General features: G+C 52.8%; 1 protein-coding gene across 4 annotated transcripts in view; it reads left to right on the top strand.

Annotated features, from left to right (window-relative positions):
* The window catches only part of ESRRB (estrogen related receptor beta), a 104,500-nt gene that overhangs the window by 38,461 nt on the left and 45,746 nt on the right, over positions 1-20,293 (top strand). The window contains exon 2 of one of the 4 annotated variants that reach the window (XM_028141335.2): positions 11,368-11,777. In XM_028141335.2, coding sequence (XP_027997136.1) covers positions 11,368-11,777 — 410 coding nt within the window. Of the gene's footprint in view, positions 1-11,367; positions 11,778-20,293 lie in introns of those variants that run through there. The other 3 variants (XM_054715460.1, XM_054715458.1, XM_054715459.1) reach the window with 3 other exon arrangements.

Here is a 20,293-nt window from a genome sequence, read left to right as displayed (position 1 = left end):
AGGAGACGCAGACCCAATAGTCAGGCCCTCCTTGCCGTGGCTGGAGGGACCGGCCCCAGGAGAGCTGAGGAGTCATAGTTAACAGCTCATGTGGATTGAGTACTTCCTGAGTGCAGCCGCCGATGTGGGGGCTTCCCATTTATTGTGTCATTCAATCCTCAGAGAAACTCCTTGAGGTCGGGCAACTTTTCATGTGTTACAGATGGAGACACTGAGGTGTGGAGCGGTGAAGCAACTTGTGGTACAGCTAGTGAGTGACAAGGATGGGATTCGAACCCAGATGGTCTGGGCCCAGAGGCCGTGTTAGTGAGCAGGCATCCTGCCTGGCCCCTCTCTGGTCCTGATTCTAGAGGGCGGGGAGCAGCGGTGTGCGCTTTTCACTTACACGGAGTCGCGGTTCTGGCTCTGTTTTTCCAACCTCACTTTTCACAGGTTTTCGTAAATCACATTGATTCTTGTGTTCAAGTATCTTTTAACATTTTGAAACCAGGTGTGTGTGTGTGTGTGTGTGTGTTTTGTTTTGCTTTTGATAAGTGCATCCTCAGACTCTAGCCTCTAGAAATTGCTTCCAAACACATTCCATGGTTTTGGGTGCTTAAAAAAAAAGGGCACAACAGAAAGAAAACCCCATACATCTTTTGTAAAGTCTTTAAACCAGGATTAGCCGGATTCAGTGGGAACTGGTTGAATCCTTTAGGTCCTTCGGTGGGGATGTGGACTCGGCCTCTGGGCTCTGCTCCTTCAGCACTGGCTGACCCCCGTCCTGTGGCTCACTCCGTGACTGTCACATCCTGAGCAGGTGTTGGCCTTGGGGACTCATATCCCACCCAGCTCTCAGGCCTCCTCATTCATTTGTTCAGGTATTTACTGAGCGCCTATTGTGTGCCTGGAAGGGTTCCAGACCATGGAGAACAGTGGAAAGGAAAGCGGACACGGCCCTGCCCACATCTCACGTACAAAGGTGAAAGCATAATGTCAAGAAACAGCCCTGAGGCCAGTGTGGCTGGCACAGAGCAACGGTGGTCGGGGGCGGGGGGGAGGGTGCGGGCAGAGGATAGCATCACAGAGGTGTTGGGGCCAGACCCCAGGGCCTCCCCAGCTGAGGTAAGGATTCCTGATTTCCGGGAGTGTGATGGGAAGCCCCAGACTCTTTTGAGCAGAAGGAGTGTTGTGACTTAGTTCTCTTTGCTTTGTAAACCACTGCAGCACCTTCTGGCTGTGTGACCCCTGCCAAGATAGTTAGACCTTCTGAGCCTCAGTTTCCTAATCTGCAAAATGGGGAAAATGTTGAAGGACCTACTTCAACAGGTTGTTGCAGGGAACCAGTGACTGAATGCATATCGTTCTGTGCCCAGCAGAGAGGAAGGCCTTTCTCGTCACCCTGTCATCAGCATTACAGAGTCAGAAGCAGGTCCCAGGTGGCTGCAGGGGCCAGGCTCCCACCTTGTCCACCGAGTTATGACTCTTGGTCTTCTGCCCGGTTGCCCATTAGCGCAAACACCGGAAAATTGAGTCAGGAAGAGAAATGGATGTTGGGAGCCTCAAGCTTCCTGTGTCATCTCTCCTGTGCATAGGCCACACAGTCAGGGCCACTGCCATGGCCAGGCGGTGGGAACACACGTGGGGAAGTGGCAATAAGACCCGCCAACAGCACACATGAAAGAGACTCCGGGGCGTGATCACACAAGGAGCAGAGTGGAAGTTGACAGTGTGAGCCAAGGGCCTTAAACACCGATTCCATCTCGGGTTGCATCAACAGAAGTATAGTGTCTAAGATGAGGGAGGTGTCAGCACGGTCCTGCTCTGTGCTGGTCAGAACTCCCCTGAAGAGCTGTGCTCAGTTCTTAGGCTCTTTAGGAGGAACAGGCAGAGCAGATGGATTCTTCTCAAAGGAGGGAACATGTGGATCCTGGTGCAGAGAGGGCTTGCTAGGGAGCAGGGAGCATCTTCACCAATCTAGAGGGCTCAGAATTGGTCTGTAGGTCCTGAGGGGGAGAGCTGTATAAATTATACTGGAAGCTCCAGAGGGAAGAAATATTTGGGGTCTTGACAAGAGCTATTTTTTTTTTTAAAACAATCTGAGTGGCCTAACGATGGAAAAGCTGCTTCCTGAATTAGTGATCTCCCTATCGCTGGGGTCTTCTCCAAAGGCAGGCGGCCAGCTGGCCATGGGGACTCACCAGAAGCCCTTTGGTCTCAGTACCTCTGGCTGGAAGAGGGCCCTGCCTGCCTCCCCTGGTCTCAGCTGTTCCTCCCACACAGCACTTTCCCCATGTGCCTCCCTCCCTCCCTTTCTTTCTTCAGGCCTCTGCTTCCATGTCCCCTCTCAGAGAGGCCTTCTCTGGACACTCCTTCACCTGTCATCTGTCCCCTTCCTTAGCACTCTTCACTAACTGAATCTACACTGAGTGGCCAGATTATTATGATCTCTGAACGAATAATAATCTGGCCACTCAGTGTATATCCTATATAATAAAAGGCTAATATGCAAATTGTCCCCTTGACCAGGAGTTCGACCAGCAGGCAGGTTCCCTCCCCCTGGCCAGGATGGCCAGACCCCACCCATGCACGAATTCATGCACCGGGCCTTTTTTATATATATATATATACTGAGTGGCCAGATTATTATGCGTTTAGAGATCATAATAATCTGGCCACTCAGTATGCACTATTTGGTTGTTTGGGTACCACTAGCTATTATTACACACAACCCCAGTATTTCAGTGGCTTAACACAGCAGAAGTAAATTTACATCTTGCCCACTCAGCATTCTGGTGAGGGTGTTCAAGGGCCCGGGCTCCTTCCATTTTGTGGCTTTGCCATCCCCCAGGTCCTGTGTGGCCTGCAGAATGGAGAAAGAGAAGGAGATGGGGAGTAGGGTGCACGAATGAGTGCCATTGGAGATTTTTATGGGCCAGAAAGGGGCGTGGCTTATATCACTTTGACCACATTCCATTGGCCAGGACCCGTTATTGGGCAGGGCTAACAGAAAGGGAATCTGGGAAATGTAGTATTTCTAATGTTTAGGAAGAAAATGAAATTGCTCTTGGTGAACTCATTACAGTCTCATCTATACTTTTCATATTTCATTGAATCTATGACATCATCTATTGCTAAAGACACTATTATTTTTGGAACCACAAATTAAATCAAACTATGGCATGCTTTTGATTCAAGATACATTCTGATTATAAGATGTTAAAATGTGAAAAAAAAAAATAGTATAGGTTAGAGTCATTGAAATATGGAATTGTCACTCCTTGAGGGCAGGAACCTGTCCGTAGGGCTGGAATAGTGTCTGCCACACAGCAGATATTCAAAAACTGGCAATGAAAGAAGGAGGGAGGAAGGGAGGGCATAAATGAATGAGATGGTGTGTGAGTGGCTCTTCTGGTTACGTATCAGGACCCCCTGTGTGAGCCATGGAGTCAGAGAGTCAGGCTCTTCCCACTCACCTGAGCAGAGGGGCTGCGGGGCTTGTGAGCACCTGCCAACAGTGAGTAAGGCTTGCTCCCAGGACTCTGCCCCTGGCCAGCCCTTCTCTGCTGCCAGCTTCCACGTTCTTCTCCCTCGCTGCACATAGGTGTGAAGTATGACCTTGCTCATGCTTGAGTTGTCCATCTTACTGCTCTGTCCCTAGAGAGGCAGACCTGACACCTCAGATATCCTGGGAGAGATTCAGTGGCCCTGCTTGGGTCTGGTGCACACCCCTGGGTCAATCATCTGGGCCCGTGGGTGGAGATCTGTAAGAATAAAAATGTGGCGATTTCTGTAGGAGCTGTGTGTGTGTGTGTGTGTGTGTGTGTGTGAGAGAGAGAGAGAGAGAGAGAGAGAGAGAGAGAGAGAGAGAGAGAGAATGAGAATGCTGGAGTAGGATTTCACCTCCTAGGAGAGGGGCTAGTTAATTCTAATAGTTGGTTCTAATATAGTGCCCGAATGAGGAGTCTCTTCGCCTAAAAAGGGACATTCTCGATGGAAGTCCCAGCATGCAAAGAGGCATGCAAATGTATGATTAAATGGGCAGCTAGGTAGATGCAGGGATGGATGGATGAATGATGGAAGGAGAGGGAGTAAGACAGTCTTGCTTGCTACGGGATTGAATTTTTAGAGACTGAATGGAAGCCATCTCCTCATTACCAAAAAAGGGGTGCTAGGAACTGCTAACTGCTAACTTTTATTTATTGAGCGCTTCCTGTATGCCAAGCACTGTTCCAAGCTCTTTTCTGTATTGACTCACTAATCACTCTATGAGATGAATATGGTAACTATCACCCCCATTTTACAGATGAGGAAACTGAGGAACCCAAAGGTTAAATAACTTTCAGGGTCAGAACTGGAATTCAAACTCAGTCAATCCAACTGCAACCACTAAGCTCCAAGGCCCAGCAGCACGGCTACTGTGAGGATGACATGCCATGTGGAAACGGCCGAATCGGATCAATGACAGGAGGTGGGATTCTTATGCCAGATCAGTACTTGGTATAGGGTGAGCATAAGAACAGATTCAAGAAGAGTTAAGATAAATTTACAGATGTCAGCTCTCCGATAGCTACGGAAGGAAAGAATGCTGCAAGTGTGTGTGGGGCATATTCTGAGTGTGTGATGCTGTCCTTCCTCCCAGCCTACCCTCTGTGGTGGTCAGAGCCCAGAGTTGGTTGAGAGGGCTAAAGTGAGAGCCACCAAGTACCTGTGGGTCCTGCATAAAGGCCCTGAGAGGACCGAGGTGTCCCCAGGGAGTGGGGGGTGGAGGAGGTCTTCTGATTTGCGCGGAGCGGAGCCAGGGCCTGAGCCCACTGTGGCCGTCCATCATGGGCCCTCCCGCTGTCCCGAGGCAGGCGCTCCACGTCCGGTTATCTCATCCTCCTTGGGCAGAGCCTCTCTCTCCTCATTATGATGGATGCAGCCTGGAACATCATGGATAAAAAGCCCCGATTGAAAGGCACTAATTACCCATCATTATTTTCCGTGCCGTAATTTGTGTGGAACGAGATTTCAATCAGTTGTCTGGGACCAGCCCGGTTTTGACTAATCCTTCTAACGACAAGATGCTTAATTACAGATTTTTGCCTGAGCTCCAGCGCACGGGGGGGGGGGGGGGGGGGGGGGGGGGGGAGGCAGGTTGTCACTGAAGCTAGTTTGCTATTGGGGCGTTTGGCAGCCCCAGGTCCTGGAGGGGCTCCCAAGAGGAAAAGAAGAAGAGAGTGTTGGGAAAGCCTCACTGAGGAGACCAGGGAATAGAACCACCACGAGATGGAGGCAGGCAGGTGGGCCGCCTGAGCCAGCTCATTCTCCAGGGCAGCTCACCAGCTCCCTGTGTCCCTAACCCCCAACCAGCCGGGCTCTCTAGTTAGCAGCTTTGGGGGAGTCACAGCTTCTCGGGGCTTTAGCCCCCTCATCTGAAAGTCACCAGGGCAGGCAGGAGATTCTCTGAGGACTTAGGTTCACGCCTCCAGCTGTGCTGCTGTGTCTGTCCAGAGAAATGGCTCTACTCATGCAAGATTTCAACCACACGGTAGTGACAAAACCCCCTTTATTACAATAGGTGATTCAGACTACTCAGGGGGAAAGTCAGTTTGAAACATCAGTGAGGAGAGAGAATCATCCATCGGCTGCCTCCTGCACACTCCACACTGGAGATCAAGCCCACAACCTGCTCAACCACGGAGCCACACCGGCCGGGCTCATCTATCCTCTTAATTTACCTAGCCAACCACTTTCCCTCCCGGCAAATGGCAAGTCCTTATGGAAATATCTATTCTAGATCTGGGGACTTGGCTGAGGGAAGAGCTTTGCTGGGTTTGGCCACAGGCCTGCAGGTGCCGGCTTTTTGGGAAAGGGTTTCCTGGGAGAACCACAACAGCAGCCAATGCCCTCCGAGTGCTTGCTGGGCGCCAGCTCGCTCTATACGTTTTGCCTGCATTAGCTCATGCTCACCCAGACCAACCCTATGAAGGAGGTGTTGGGTGTGAGCCCATTTTACAGATGTGGACCCTGAGGCCCAGAGAGGGTGACCTGTTGACTCAAAGGGAACAGCTACCATGTCATAGAACTGGCTGGTTTGATGCCACAGTGCAGGCTCATCACCGGTAAGGAGCTCAGCTGCTTGTTGCTGGTCTTAGAGGGGCAGCCCCAGCGAAAAAGAGGGCTCTGGGGGCCCCTCTGCATGTGGTGGAGGGACACTACCCCTTAGAGGAGAGCAGGCCAGACACGGGCCGGCCATCCCTCTTTTCTCCAGAAGCTTCTCTTCCACTGTCTGCCCGCCAGCAGGCCACCTTGAGGGGCCTAGTTCCCTGGATGACAGCTTAGAAGTTCATGGTTGTCTGGTGGTGACAGCCTGGGGTGTCTCCTCCTCTGGGACCCTGGGAGACTCTCTCAGCAGTTTGAGTTTCACGCAGATCTTCCAAGATTCTGAGGTCTCTGCATTAGGAAAATCTTCAACCCACGTTGCTGTCCAGTAGAGGCAGAGAGCCCCCAGTCAGCTTAGGCACCCCTGGAGCTCAGGCCGCTCTGGGTCCAGGGCCCCACACTGGCATGAGGAGGGCCAGGGCAGGGTGGAGTGGGGTGGGGCGGGAGGAGGCCCTGTCCTATCAGAGGCGGTGGAATCGAGGCCAGCGCTATGTCCTGTTCCGAGATGGATGATGGCAGGGAAAGCGATGCCTGGAGGGGCTTCAACCACGGACCGCTGCTCTTCCAGAGGCTGCTGAGATGCGGCATCTGTCCCCGTTCATGGAGTCAATAGTCATCGACCCTGCTGGGAACTGGGTCTCAGCCGTCTGTGGATGATGGGCCCAAATTGACTCCCCTCCCCAGATCGAGTGTCAGCCACCTCCCCCAAGTCCTGAGGCTACACTCTTCCTGCAGCCACACTCTCCTGGGCCTGCCACCTGGTCCCGCCCCTGAAATCTTCCCTGATCCAGCCCCCTTCCTTCCATTTCTCTTGCTCTTTTTCCTCCCGAAACTCAGCTTCCACCCCCTGGAAGCCGCCACACTCAGACCTCTCTTGTTCTCCCACGTCCAGGATTTCTTTTTTTTTTTTTTTTAATTTCTTTATTGATTAAGGTGTCACATATTTGTCCTCACCCCCCCATTCCCATCCCACACCCCTCCCCACGGATGCCCCAACCCCCTGTTGAACTTAACCGTTGGATAGGCTCATATGCATGCACACAAGTCCTTTGGTTGATCTCTCCCCCCTCCCCCCAACCTCCCCTATCCTCCCTCTGAGGCCCGATAGTCCGATCGATGCCTCCTTGTTTCTGGTTCTGTTCTTGTTCATCAGTCTATGTTGTTCATCATTTCCCCTATATGAGCGAGATCATGTGTCACTAGAGATATACTTATAAGAACTGAATGTGAGACGAGCAATAATAGTTATGCTGACAGGCAAATGAATCAGTCTGTAGTGAGTTTCTTTCTGGACCAACAGTTCTTTAGAGACCCAATTTCAATGTCCACCAGTTCCTTATGTGTACATGTCAGCACTGACCCCTCAGCTCTGGATGGTGGACAAATGGTGGTAACGGAGGTCCGACTCCCTCTGGTTTGGTCTCGGCCGGACCAAGGGGCATGGCTTCACCCGGACTCAGGGGCGCGTGGCCTCACCCAGACTCAGGGGCGCGTGGCCTCTCCCAGACCCAGGGGCGCGTGGCCTCACCCGGACCTAGGTGCGTGAGACCTCACCCGGATCCAGGGACACATGGCCTCTCCCAGATCCAGGGGCGCGTGGCCTCACCCGGAGCTAGGTGTGCGCGGTCTCACCCGGACCCGGGACCCAGCCTCACCCGGATCCAGCCACGTCCAGGATTTCTGACATCACTCCCCTGTATCCTGAAACCGCCGCATCCATTTGCCCTACCCTCAGTTCCTGTACCCTCTTCCCCCCTCTTCCCTCATACATCTAAGTCAGTGGTTCTCAACTGGGGTGACTTTGCACACACACATGCCCCCTGGAACATTTGGTAATGTGTGGAGAAGGTTTCAGTGATCAGGTCTGAATGAATGGAGCAAGACTGGTGGGGCGCCGCAGGAAACCCCCACCCCCTCGCCTCCGTCGGTGTTGTATCCACCCCCCCTTCCTAGAACTCTGCACATTTGTGTTTGTTTAGTGCCTGTCCTTCCGTGGGAGTGTCTGAGGTCGAGGAGTGTGCCTATCCTGTTCCCATTATCTGGCTAGCACTTAGCACACAGTAGGTGCCTGAAATACAGGTTGTCTGTCTCTGGAAAAGACATTCTAGTGGAGCCCAAAGAATGATCACAAAGAACGTTGCAAGAATGAAATCGTTAGCCTGGCTGGTATGACTCAGTGGTTGTGTGTTGACCTATGAACCAGAAGGGTCACGGTTCGATTTCCAGTCAGGGCACATGCCCAGGTTGCGGGCTTGATCCCCAGTAGGGGGCGTGCAGGAGGCAGCCGATGGATGATGATCTCTTATCATTGATGTTTCTATCTCTCTCTCCTCTCCCTTCTTCTCTCTGAAATCAATAAAAACATAGCTTAAAAAAAAAAAGGATGAAATCATTAGAATCCCCCCTTGGCTGGGACTCAAGCATCACATTGGCACAGCTTTCCTTGCCAACCCTGGCTGGGCAAGTTTGCTTCCTTCTCAGCCCCAGGGTCTCTGACGTGGGTCTGGAGGCAGGGTCTTTACAGGAGGCGCGTATCAGCTGCACTGCCCAAGGCAGAAGCTTTGTGCCCCTCTGAACCAAGAAAGAGAGGGTCAGGCCCGACCTGCGGCCAGCATGGCTCAGTGGATGAGCGTCGACCTACGAACCAGGAGGTCATGGTTCAAGTCCCAGTCAGGGCACATGCCCCGAGGTTGCAGTCTCGATCCCCAGTGGAGAGTGTGCAGGAGGCAGCCAATCAATTATTCTCTCTCATCATTGATGTTTCTCTCTCTTCCCCCTTCTCTCTCTCCCCCCCTCCTTTCTTTCAGAAATCAATAAAAACAAACAAAACAACATTATAAAAAGAAAGAGAGGGTCAGGAGGGGAAACCAAGGCTTAGGGGACTGCCGGCCCTGGGTTACCTTTAGGGCTGCCTGAGCCAGGATGCTGGGGGACGAGAGCGGGGACACTGGCTGCTGGCTGCTGGGAGTGGCTGCAGGACTCTCTGCCTTCCCTCAGGCACATGCTTCTTGTACGTCCCCAGGACAGTTATGCAGCAGGTGGCACATAATTCATGCTCACTAAGTAGTAGTTGCCATAATTACTGTTTACGTCAAGTGTATCGCCTGGACCTCTGGGTCTCTAGGGGAGGGCGGTGGAGGGCTAGGCTGGGAGCTGCCTCACCCAGCAGGGTTGGTAACGGTGGGCCTGGGATGTTCCCGTGAATGGCAGAGCCTACAGCGGTGGGCAGGAGGGGGTGAGAAAGGACAGGGCACCTGGTCAGCTCTCCCTGCCTGCCCTGTGCAAGGGCCTTGTGGGAAGGGACCCAAAGGTGTGCTTGTGTTTGCTCGGGCAGGTGTTCTGCCCGGTTATACACCCTGCCAGGCTGACGGTGTTTCCTGAGGACAAACGGGACCCGCTGGTGGTGGAGAGGAAGCAGGCGGCTGTGGGGAGCCCAGGGCACCAGCCAGGGATGGGGAAGGACCCGGAGGAGACCCTCAGCGGGGGCACCCTCTGCCCATGTACGGGAAACCTGGGACCTGTAGGAGAGGGGCTCCAAGGACTTGAGGACTCAGTGGTTATTTGGAATAAACCAGGGAGCCCCTATTTTCAAACACTACCTGTTTGAAAATAGTAACAATAAACCTCTTAAGAGTCGGAACCGTTTATCTTGGTAGCTGCAGCGCCCAGTTTCTGTTTAGAACCGTCGCTAGGGCAATGGCTTCCCTATCTCCAGACATCTTCCAGTGTAGAGGCCTGGGACGGCCCCTTGGCAGGTGTGTTAACTCTGAACTCATTAGTGCGCCGGGACAATGAAGGCCCCTCCCCATCGGGAGATAGCATTTGGGGATGTGGGTGTTGTGGGGGTGGGCTCTGTGAGGTGAGAAGGCGGCCCCTTCCCCAGGTGGTAACCAGCCCCTTGCCTAGTAGGCTGCTCAGAAAATAGGGGCTCCCTCTGGAGATAGGACTGTGGCTGCCCCCCCCGCAGTGGGCCCTCCAGCACTGAGACCCTCCCCCCCAACCTGGAGCCATCTTGCCACTCATGGGCTGTACTGCTGACCTCTCCAGCCCTTTACCAGCTCTAGGACCTCTCCCTCTTCCCTGCCACCTGCTCCTCGGGCATCAGCCTTGGTCTCCTCTTTTCCTCCACATGGACAGGCCAGGCGAGGGCCAGCTGGACCCTGCCAGCCTCCTGATTCCAGATCCCGCCTGGCCCTGAGGGCCTGAGCATGGGCTGCAGCTGAGCTTCCCTAAATGCACGCCATCCCCCTGCTGTGAGCTTTTCCAGCCCATTCACAGGCCCCTCCTCTCATCCTGGGAGTTGGGCTGCGGGAGGGTCACACCTGCCGCCCCCCCCACCCCCCCCCAGCAGGGTGCTCATCCCCCACAGGGTCTCAGAGGAGGGGCTCTCCTTATGGGAAACTGGATGATTCCTTATGTTCCTGTCACGTTGGTAATGCTCCCCCGACTCCACCGGTGAGGCAGGGGCACTTAAGGGTTGAAATTTAAAGTTAAAAACAGCTGAGGATGCATGGAGTTGGGGTTGGAAGGTTTCTCTTTTACTGCCTGATGGAAGCACAGTGTCCATGGGGGAGGGGCTGGGCGGGAGCCTGCCTGCTCGGGGTGCCAGGCAGGGCAATGGGAGAGGGGTCTGGAGCCACTTTCCCATGTGCCCTGGGCCAGTGGCAAAGCCCAGAGGGCAGCCAGTCTAGCTGGGACCTTGGCCACAAGCCCTGCCTCTTGGCCTGGCCGGGGGTCTGGTTCCAATCCTGGTGATGGTGGTGGGCCGGGGAAGCTCCAAGCTTGGACTTACCTGAAGCACCAGTGGGATCGGGCGAGATGGGTTACCAAGGGGGAGTCTGGTCCCGGGCCTGGCATGCCCACACTTTTAAGGGTCGCCACCATGTTTTATTCTTGTGCAGGAAGTTTGGCCAAATACTTTAGCCAAGTTGTTACCTTTTTTGGTCACCCTCAAGCCAGCAGTTTGCCCAGGACTGAGTGCCTAACCTGAAGCTAATTGATTAAACGTGTTTTTTTTTTTTTTCACAAGGTTCTAGGGATTGGGAGTGTCATGGTGGAAACTTGCTCTAGGCTGTGTGGTTTCAGGTCCAATTGACCTTCTCCAATTTTATCTCCCTGAAGCCTTAGCATAGAGCCCCTCCCAGCCGCCCCACCCACGGTGCCCGGAGCCCGGAGCTAATTCTTGGGACCGTGTCGCACCTCGGGCCGTGCGCAGATCTGACTCCCCGCCTCTGTCCACAGGCTGCTGAACAGAATGTCCGCGGACGACCGGCACCTGAGCTCCAGCTGCGGCTCCTTCATCAAGACCGAGCCGTCCAGCCCGTCCTCGGGCATCGATGCCCTCAGCCACCACAGCCCCAGCGGCTCCTCGGACGCCAGCGGCGGCTTTGGCCTGGCCCTGGGCCCCCAAGCCAACGGTCTGGACTCCCCGCCCATGTTTGTAGGCGCCGGGCTGGGAGGCACCCCGTGTCGCAAGAGCTACGAGGACTGTGGCAGTGTCATCATGGAGGACCAGGCCATCAAGTGCGAGTTCATGCTGAACTCCATCCCCAAGCGCCTGTGCCTCGTGTGTGGGGACATTGCCTCCGGCTACCACTACGGCGTGGCCTCCTGCGAGGCCTGCAAGGCCTTCTTCAAGAGGACCATCCAAGGTGCGTGGGCGCCGGAGGGGTGCGGGAGGGAAGCCTGGTGATCCCCCCAGGTCAGGGCTGAGTGCTGGGAGCAGAGGTTTGGGGGCGTTCTTTTCTGTCTTTCGGGTTTCCTCATGCTACGAGTCCGGATAAGGACTCTCACTGCGGGACGGGACTGTTGTTGAAATGGCATGCACCCCGAGATGGTGCCCCAGAACCACCCCAAACCCCACAGAGTGTCTCACCACGGGTGTGCTTTCGCCGGGATGGGAAACAATGTCAAATGTGTGCCCCCCAAAAAAAGCTGATTTTGGGGGGAAATGGCCTTATTTACCCTGCAGTTGCAGGCCTCTTGAACGATAAAGGGTTTCTCTTTTTTTAATTTCACAAGTGAAATATGACTGTTTTCATGGGAAAGGCTCAGGCTGACCGAGCAAGGAGACGTGCCCCGGTCCGGGCCCCAGCGTGGCCTGTCTTCTAGGCTTTTTGGTGCATCTGCGAATCAGCTGAGTCACGGCCCAGTGGCTGTGGGGAGGCTGCCTCTTTCCATGGGTTCTGGAGCAAACCATTCTGGTGAAGGTGTGCGAGAGCCCTGATGGGTGCCCTCTGCAAAACGATCCCTAGTTCAACTGGGGATGATGATGGGCTGTTATCAAGTTCAAGGCCCAGGCCCAGGCCCAGCACAGAGAGACGGAGGGGAAAACGGGAGCTGAGACTCTTACCGCACCAGGCCGTGGGTAGCGCAGTTGCTTCATCCACCCCACCTGGTAACGTCTGAGCACTGTTCTAGGTTCTGGCGGCAGGATGGACAAAAAGGCCGGCTCCTGCAGGTCACTGAGATGGGCTGGTAATGGGCCGCTGGGACAGACACTAAAAGCAGATTGGGGAAAACCAGGGCCCCTGTCCTGTCCCTGGCCCAGATCCCTCGTCCAGGGCGAGGGAGCCCTTCCCCCCACTTCCCCTTTGGAAGAGGCAGGCCCGCCTTCCCTGGGATGAGTCTCCGTTGATTCAGTCAACAAGTATTTACTTGTTGAGATCTCTTCAGATGACTATTTATTAAACCAATTGAGGGCATTAAGCTTGGTCATGTTTGCAACTCTGCATATGAGTTGAGACTGTGTGGTGCAGTGGCTAGCCACCTGGGTGCCTGGGTCAAACGGTTCCATTCATTGCCTTACGGCTGAATGCTTTGGGCCTCACTTCCTCTCTCACCTTCAGTGAGAGGAGTGTGTCCGGACCTCACAGAGAGCTGATAAAACAGGATTAAGTGAGTTAATATATATCAAGCACTTAGATTATGCACTGGCACCTGGTAAGCACGAAATAAATGTTTATGAGGATTATTTTCTCTTTTACGGTATCACTGAAGACATATGTTACTATGACAGCAGGACATATTAATTTGCTTTACCTTACAGAGCAAGCTTTTATAGTTACATATATTTAAACTATAATTACTTTGACTTAACAGGATTTAAATTATCTTAGCTATTTTAGTTTTAGATGGCATGTATCTTTTTTTAATAAAAGGAACTCTTTAAAAAAATGAATATGGCCCTGGCCGGATTGGCTCAGTGGATAGAGCGTCGGCCTGCAGACTGAAGAGTCCTGGGTTCGATTCCTGGTCAAGGGCACATGCCCAGGGTTTCGGGCTTGATCCCCAGTAGGGGGCGTGCAGGAGGCAGCCGATCCGTGATTCTCTCTCATCATGGATGTTTCTCTCTCTCTCCCTCTCCCTTCCTCTCTGAAATCAATAAAAATATTTTTTAAAAAAATGAATATGGTAAAAATTCAAACAGCGCAAAAGAGTAAAACAGTCAAAAGTAAATTTTGGGAAAACTCCTGTCTCTGTTTCCCTGAACCTTCCCCAGAAGGTGCCATGATACAATTTCTTTCAGCAAATATTGACTGGGAGCACGTTCCCATCAGGCCTTGCGCCAGTCTGCAGCACAGTGAATGCATGCATCTGCTCCCTGCCAGCTCTGTACCCCCACGTCTCGGCGGGGCGGGCCCTGGCATCTCTAGATTTGAAAAGCCTTGGCTGGTGGTTCTAAGTCTCCTGCTTCAGCCCGGGTTGGAAACCTCCAGTCTGATTGCTAATCGATACCAGCAGATGTTTGACAAACAAACATAAGGTGTTGAAACCATTTTAGGTTTCTGAACTAGCATTTTTTTTCTTCCCAAATCGGGAAGTGATCTTGATATAAGATCTACTCTTGGAGGTCAGTTTTTGAAAAATTGCTTTTTAGGAGACAATTGCATTTTCTTCTCTCTATCGTGTTCCTAAGTGAGCTGGAGAGCTCTGCACCAGATGTCCTGAAGGCAGAGGCTGGTGTGGACTCAGAAACCCTGTTACACTCCGCCGAGGACGGGTACTGGGAATGTCCTTAGCAAATCCACAGGAAGGATCCGCAAACAGTCTTAATTACTTGCTCCCACGAACAGGATAGCCATCTCTTCCGAGAAGTCAAAGACAAACAGCAGCCTTTGAGTGTAATCAAAACTGAACGGCTCTCCCCTCTTTCTCACGAGACGAGTTTCACGTTTATAACCAGAAACAGGTTTCCATCTAGAACAGGGAGATGTAAACGCCAAGGCTCTTTTCTCCACTCTTTGCCTTTGTTCTAACAAAGACTCTGATTTTGTTGTTTCTGAGCATAATGGTTGTGGAAAAACGAAGGAAAGTATAAAAGAGGGAGGAGATGACCTGTAATGAGCGGGCTTTAATGGAGTCCCCCCTCTGAGGGTGGGACTGCAGGGGAAGCAGAGAGCCCTTATGCCTGCTTAGAGCATCTCCGTCTGCAGGCATAGCCCTGGGCAGTTTCCTAAGCAACCACCCAATCAAAAAGGGTATTTCAAAATGCTCAACATCTTGTCATAGAATGATCCATGTACAAATACTCAGAACGCTAGGAAAGCTCTGAAAATCTTGCTGGCTCACACCTACCACCTCCCTTGTGGGTAACTTTAATCTGCTCAAATACAGTGGTTAACTAATATGGAAAGAAATTTTGCAGAAGTAAGGCTATCATGATAGGTTTAGGGAGGTAGGCCTCAGTCATGCCTTCTCTACGCACTGACTGTGTGCCTGGTTGTGCTAGGTGCTAGCACTGCGGCAGGGGTGGCGGGGTGGGGTGGGAGGGGGAAAGGTGGGCAAAATACAGCCTTGGGGCTGGTCACCTGCTTTTGTAAATCAAGTTTATTGGGACGAGCCACACCTGTTTATTTACATATAGTCTTTGATGAGCCAATAAGCCACATTTGAGTAGTTTTGATGTAGACCTTCAGGCCACAGAGCCTAAATCATTTACTATCTGGCCCTTCCCAGATAAAAGGTGCACTCCCTTGCATCGTGGCATTGACCCGGGGAGATGCAGTCCCCTACACCCTCAAGGGGCTTAGAGGTGAAGTGTTTGTTACAACGTTCCCTGTGGATTCTCTGCTATGAAAAGGAGTTTCTTGTCACTGCTAGGGGTGCTGGTGACACTCACCCACAGTAGATGAGCTCTGAGAGGGCCCAAAAGGGCACCCTCCCGAAGGAACCCAATGGCTCCAAAGGAGCGAACCCCCCACCTGATTGGATTATGGGCGGGAGGGGTAAGGCTTGATCAGCCCCGGGGGCGTAGACTCAGGCAGCCCTGGCCAAGGCACCTCTCCTGGGGAAAGGGAGTCAGCTTGGGGCCAGCCTGCTGTGATCTAACATTCCGGTGGTCTGACCTCATCAGGTGGTCTGACGTAGTTTCCGGCAGGCCTTCTGCTCGCTCTGAGTGAACTTGCTGGCCAGGCCCCTCAGCTTCTCCTTGGACTGGAGTGCTCTGCTGTCTCGGGTTCCTGAACTGGAGCAATGGGAGTCTGCCCCTGGAGATGGAGCCCCTGCCCGTGGCTGGCAGTCAGCCTCTGGACCGTAGGGCTGAGCGCCAGATCTGGCCTGTGAGACCGACCCCACAGTAACGAAAGCCTTTGTAACGCGTGCCGACATGGTGAGGGGAACATGGAGGAGCCACGCGGGGTCTTTTCTAAGCCCCACTCCTTGGACCCTGTCAGTCTCTCATTCTCAGCAATGACCCTGCCCCCTGCTCTGTGGAGAAACCAGAAGCCTCGGAGGGGAACTGCTCAGCTGGTTGCCACCAAACCTATACACTCCCACATCTGCAGTATCTTGCATTCACTATTTGCATAGTTATTTATAGCTACCCATGCACTGCTGGAAGCTGTCTCCTCCCCCAGGCTCAACCCTTCCAGCCTTTGAATGTGTCTCCTCCCTTCTTTCCAGAGACCCTCCTACCATTATCTCCTCTCTTTTTATCTTCTTTGCACTCTCTTCATTCTCTTTCTGTCCATTAGCATTTAAATACCCCTAGTATCTCTAGTTAGAAAAAACATATATCTCTCCCCTCAACTTTCAGTTTCCAGTATCCCCCTTCTCTACCTCCCCTCACTTCTTTCTTTTTTTTAAATATATTTTTATTTATTTCAGAGAGGAAGGGAGAGGGAGAGAGAGATAGAAACATCAGTGATAAGAATCATTGACCAGCTGCCTCCTGCACGCCCCCTACCGGGGATCAAGCCCACAACCTAGGCATGTGCCCTTGGCCGGAATCGAACCTGGGACCTTCCAGTCCGCAGGCTGATGCTCCATCCACTGAGCCAAACCTGCCAGGGCCTCCCCTCACTTCTTGTCCCACCTTATAAGTCTCTGCTGATGCACCTAATATCTCCTCCTGCCCACGGATTCAACTGCCTCTGGAATCGGGATGACTTCCAATTCCGTAGCTCTTGCCCTCAACTTCTCCCTGAGTTCCAGCCCTTTAGCATCAACGAATGTTTCCATGGGATGTCCCAGCGCACCCCAAACGCAACAGGTCCTAATCAGAAGCTAAGTCTCTGCCATCAAGTGTTCTCCTTGTGTTCCCAGGTCATTATCGATGCACTCTTCCAGTGTTTAAGCCAGAAATGGGTCTTTCCTTTAACTTTGCTTCCTGTAGTTCCCCTCCCACCCCCCACCTTTCCAACCCAGCAGCTTCTCCATCCCCCCTGCTTCTGCCCAGGCCACCACCCACTGCCACGGTTTCTGCAATGCTCTCTCTCAGCTGCCAGGCCCACCCCCCTCCCAGTCTGTCATCTTCCGTGCTGCCAGAGAGACCTTTCTGAACACACATCTGAACATGCCACTCTTCTGTCTTGTTTGGGTGAAATCAAAGCTCCAGAACATGACTGAGGATCCCCTTTGGGATTGCCCCACGCTGACCTTGCGGCCTTAGACTTCGCACATAGTCTTCCAGGCTTCTCTTTGCTCCCTGTCCCAACCTCCAGTCCTTCCTTTTGTCCATTAGATCTTTTGGCATTTCCTCCAGGAAGCCTTCTCGGACTTCCTCCGCTCATTTGACACGTGTAGCGCCCCTCCTGGCTGCTCCTGGGAATCTCCCAGCAGCCCAGCAATACTTACCACACTGTACGGTTATGGCAATTTCTTGTCCAAGTGCCCAAGAAGGTTGCATGCTTTTAAGGAACAGCATTAATATATACCTTGATTTTTCACTGAGCCTCACACCCGCCCACAGTCCCTGGCACAGAGGAAATTCTCAATGTGTCTGAGTAGAAGGCGATCTCCAAAGTGACCCCCCCATTTTCCCAATGAGGACACACCGAAGAAGTTTGGCCTGTTTGTATATATAAACTTTTAGAGATCTAGATAAAATAGTCAAACGTCTATGCATCCATCACACTATGGGAACCTTTGCTCTATTGCATAGTTTAAGTCACACTGTATAAAACAATAAATTTTTTGGAAAACCTTTTCTACTCACATTTTTATTTTTTATCAAAACAATAGACATTTATTTTTTTCACAGTCCTGGAGGCTGTAAGTTCAAGATCAAGTTCCCAGGGCAGGAGGCCTCTCTTCCTGGCTTGTAGACGGCTGCTTTCTTACTGTGTCCTCACGGGGTCTTTCTTCTGCGGGCTCCACCGCCATTTTCCCCCTTTTTCTGGTTGTCAAGTGATCTTTAATCAAAACATTTCCCTTTGCGGTTCCCAACTAGCTGGACATTCCACTGCGCCACTGTTGATGCCATCTATGATGTCACGAGGTGGCGGCCATCAACCTTGCAGCCCGCAGCCTGGGCCGTCCCCGGGATCTCTGTAATGGCTCCAGAGAGCTCTCTAGCTAACGATCGGCTGTGCTTAATGTGTGTTCGCTTCTTTCTGTCTCTTGGCGGGTCTTTGAGGGCTTTGAGGACCAGGGCAGAGGCAGAAGGCACTACTCCCATCTGGGCCTGTCTGTTCTGAATGGCCAATTTCACTGTAATCCTCGGACCCTTCCAATCACTGGTTGCTTTGGCAATGTCATCACCTTTTTTTTGGAGACAGGCCCAGGGGGCCGATCTTGGGGGTCAGGGCAGGCGGGGCACCCACTTCCCCACCGGTGCACCTCAGGTATACGACTTTGATTTCATTAGGGTTGAACTTCAGGGGCGGGGTGGTGGAGGCGGCTGGTGCCGGCTGAACCCAGATTCAGGACGACCCCAGAAAGTTGCACCTGAGCCTCCTCCGAGCCGAGAGCCGGAAGTCCACCTCCCTTGTTAACCCTCCCCCACCCGCACACTGTAAAGCAAGGCTCACCAAACGTGCCACAGGAGTCTTTGCCGGCAGTGCCGTGGCCTTCTCTCGGGCTGATTTTGAACCAGTCTCTTAGAGCGCGCTCTCTTCACTCCCATTTCGGTTACTTGAGATCTTACGAGCTTGCTTGGGCTGCTATCCCTGAACATTTTACGTACAGGTTTTTTTTTTCATTTGGGTCAGTTTACAGTCATGATTTCCCCAATCAGGTCTGTACTGCTTTTGACACTTACCATCTGCAATTGCGAGCTCATAGTCTCAGGACTGAGTTTGTGTAAAATTTCCTTACTCCCTTCGTTACTGATTCCCTCGGGCGGCTGGCACTCATTGCGGTCTTCTCAAATGGGGGCTGTTCAATACAAAGCGGTTGGCATAGCACCTCCAATGTGGGTCCCCCTAAAGAATGAAGGGTTAAGCAACTTTCTTTTCTAAAGGACAAGGTGTGGGGAAAGCTCCTGCTTTACACATGAGCTTATGCGACAGAGGTTCCGTCCCAGCCATTGTTCTGGGAGCTAAGATGGAGCAATGGTCCTACCTTGCTAGTCTGGGGTTCTAGCGAGGAAGGCGGACAGTAAACATGCTAACAAATAAAGAAGCACAGCCCTGGCTGGTTTGGCTCAGTGGATAAAGCGTCGGCCTGTGGGCTGAAGGGTCCCAGGTTTGATTCTGGCCAAAGGCACATGCCCAGGCTCGATCCCCAGTATGGGGTGTGCGGAAGGCAGCCGATCAATGATTCTCTCCTATCATTGATGTTTCTATCTCTCTCCCTCTCCCTTCCTCTCTGAAATCAGTAAAGAAACATATTTTTTTAAAAAGAAGCACAAAGACAGACTGAGATAAGTGTTTCAAGGAGAAAAACCAAAGAGACGAAAGGTGATTGAGAGAGGGGGTCTCCCATAGACGGAGATTTAGGGCAGAGGTGCTAAGAAGGTGACTTTCAAGGTTGGGTGGAGTATGGGAAAGAATCCTGGGACCACGTTCAGGCTGAGGAAACAGCAGTGCGTTTCAGGACCAGAAGGAAGGCCAGTGCGGCCGGCCTGACTGACTGAGGGCAGAGTGGAAGGAGAGGGGGCTGGAGGGAGTCGCAGGCCATGTGGGTGCCACCCTTGGATTTTCTTCCAGGTGGAATGAAAGCAATTGACGAATAAATGGACCTGGATGCATGGCCGCAAGGGGCTGTCAGAGGGTAAAGCCATCCTGTACCCTCCCCGGGTTCCCAGGGCATGTGGCCAACTTCGCAGGTCACTGGGAGGCCCCTGGAGCAGCTCCGGGGTCTGTGACTTACACGTGGAGGAGCTAGTGAGACAGCGGCCCTGGCACAGTGCGGCCTCTGTTCACCTGGGGCCCAGATGCAGGCTTAGAAGGAAACTCCCTGTGGAGAGGGGCAGGGGGATGATTGATGGGTTATTCTGCCTTGGACCACCTCCAGGCCTTTTGTCCTGGAGAATAAGGCTGGAGGACCCCAGGGGACACAAGACAATGGCGGGGGAGGGGGGGGGGGAGTTGGTAACAGAGACAAAGCCAGAAGTGGGTGAAAGTTGAGAGTGGGGTACCACTCACCAGCTGGTTGACCTTGGGCAAGGATTAGGGTCCTCTGGCCTCAGTTTCCTCATCTATACAAAGAGGGTCAATAAACCCACAAACTCTGGGTGCTGTCTGGAGGGCCCTGAAGGAATGAGAGGAAGAACAGATCACAATTCCTCTTTTCAGAGGCACAGCCACCTGAAAGTCAGGGGAGACACAGAGGTAAGAGAGGGCCCGGTGGGCTTCCCAGGGGAAGGGCCATTTAAGCAGGAGAAAAAGGTGAGCCTGTGTGGCCGAAAGAACAGCCAGAGCAGTGCCCAGAGGGTGAACGTGCTTGGCTAAGGAAGGGGGTGCTCAGGGGTAGATGCTGGGCTGGGAAAGCGGTGCGGGCTGGA

The sequence above is a fragment of the Eptesicus fuscus genome, chromosome 5 (assembly GCF_027574615.1).
Source record: "Eptesicus fuscus isolate TK198812 chromosome 5, DD_ASM_mEF_20220401, whole genome shotgun sequence".
NCBI classification, from domain to species: domain Eukaryota; kingdom Metazoa; phylum Chordata; class Mammalia; order Chiroptera; family Vespertilionidae; genus Eptesicus; species Eptesicus fuscus.
This window is presented reverse-complemented; position numbering and strand designations above follow the sequence as displayed.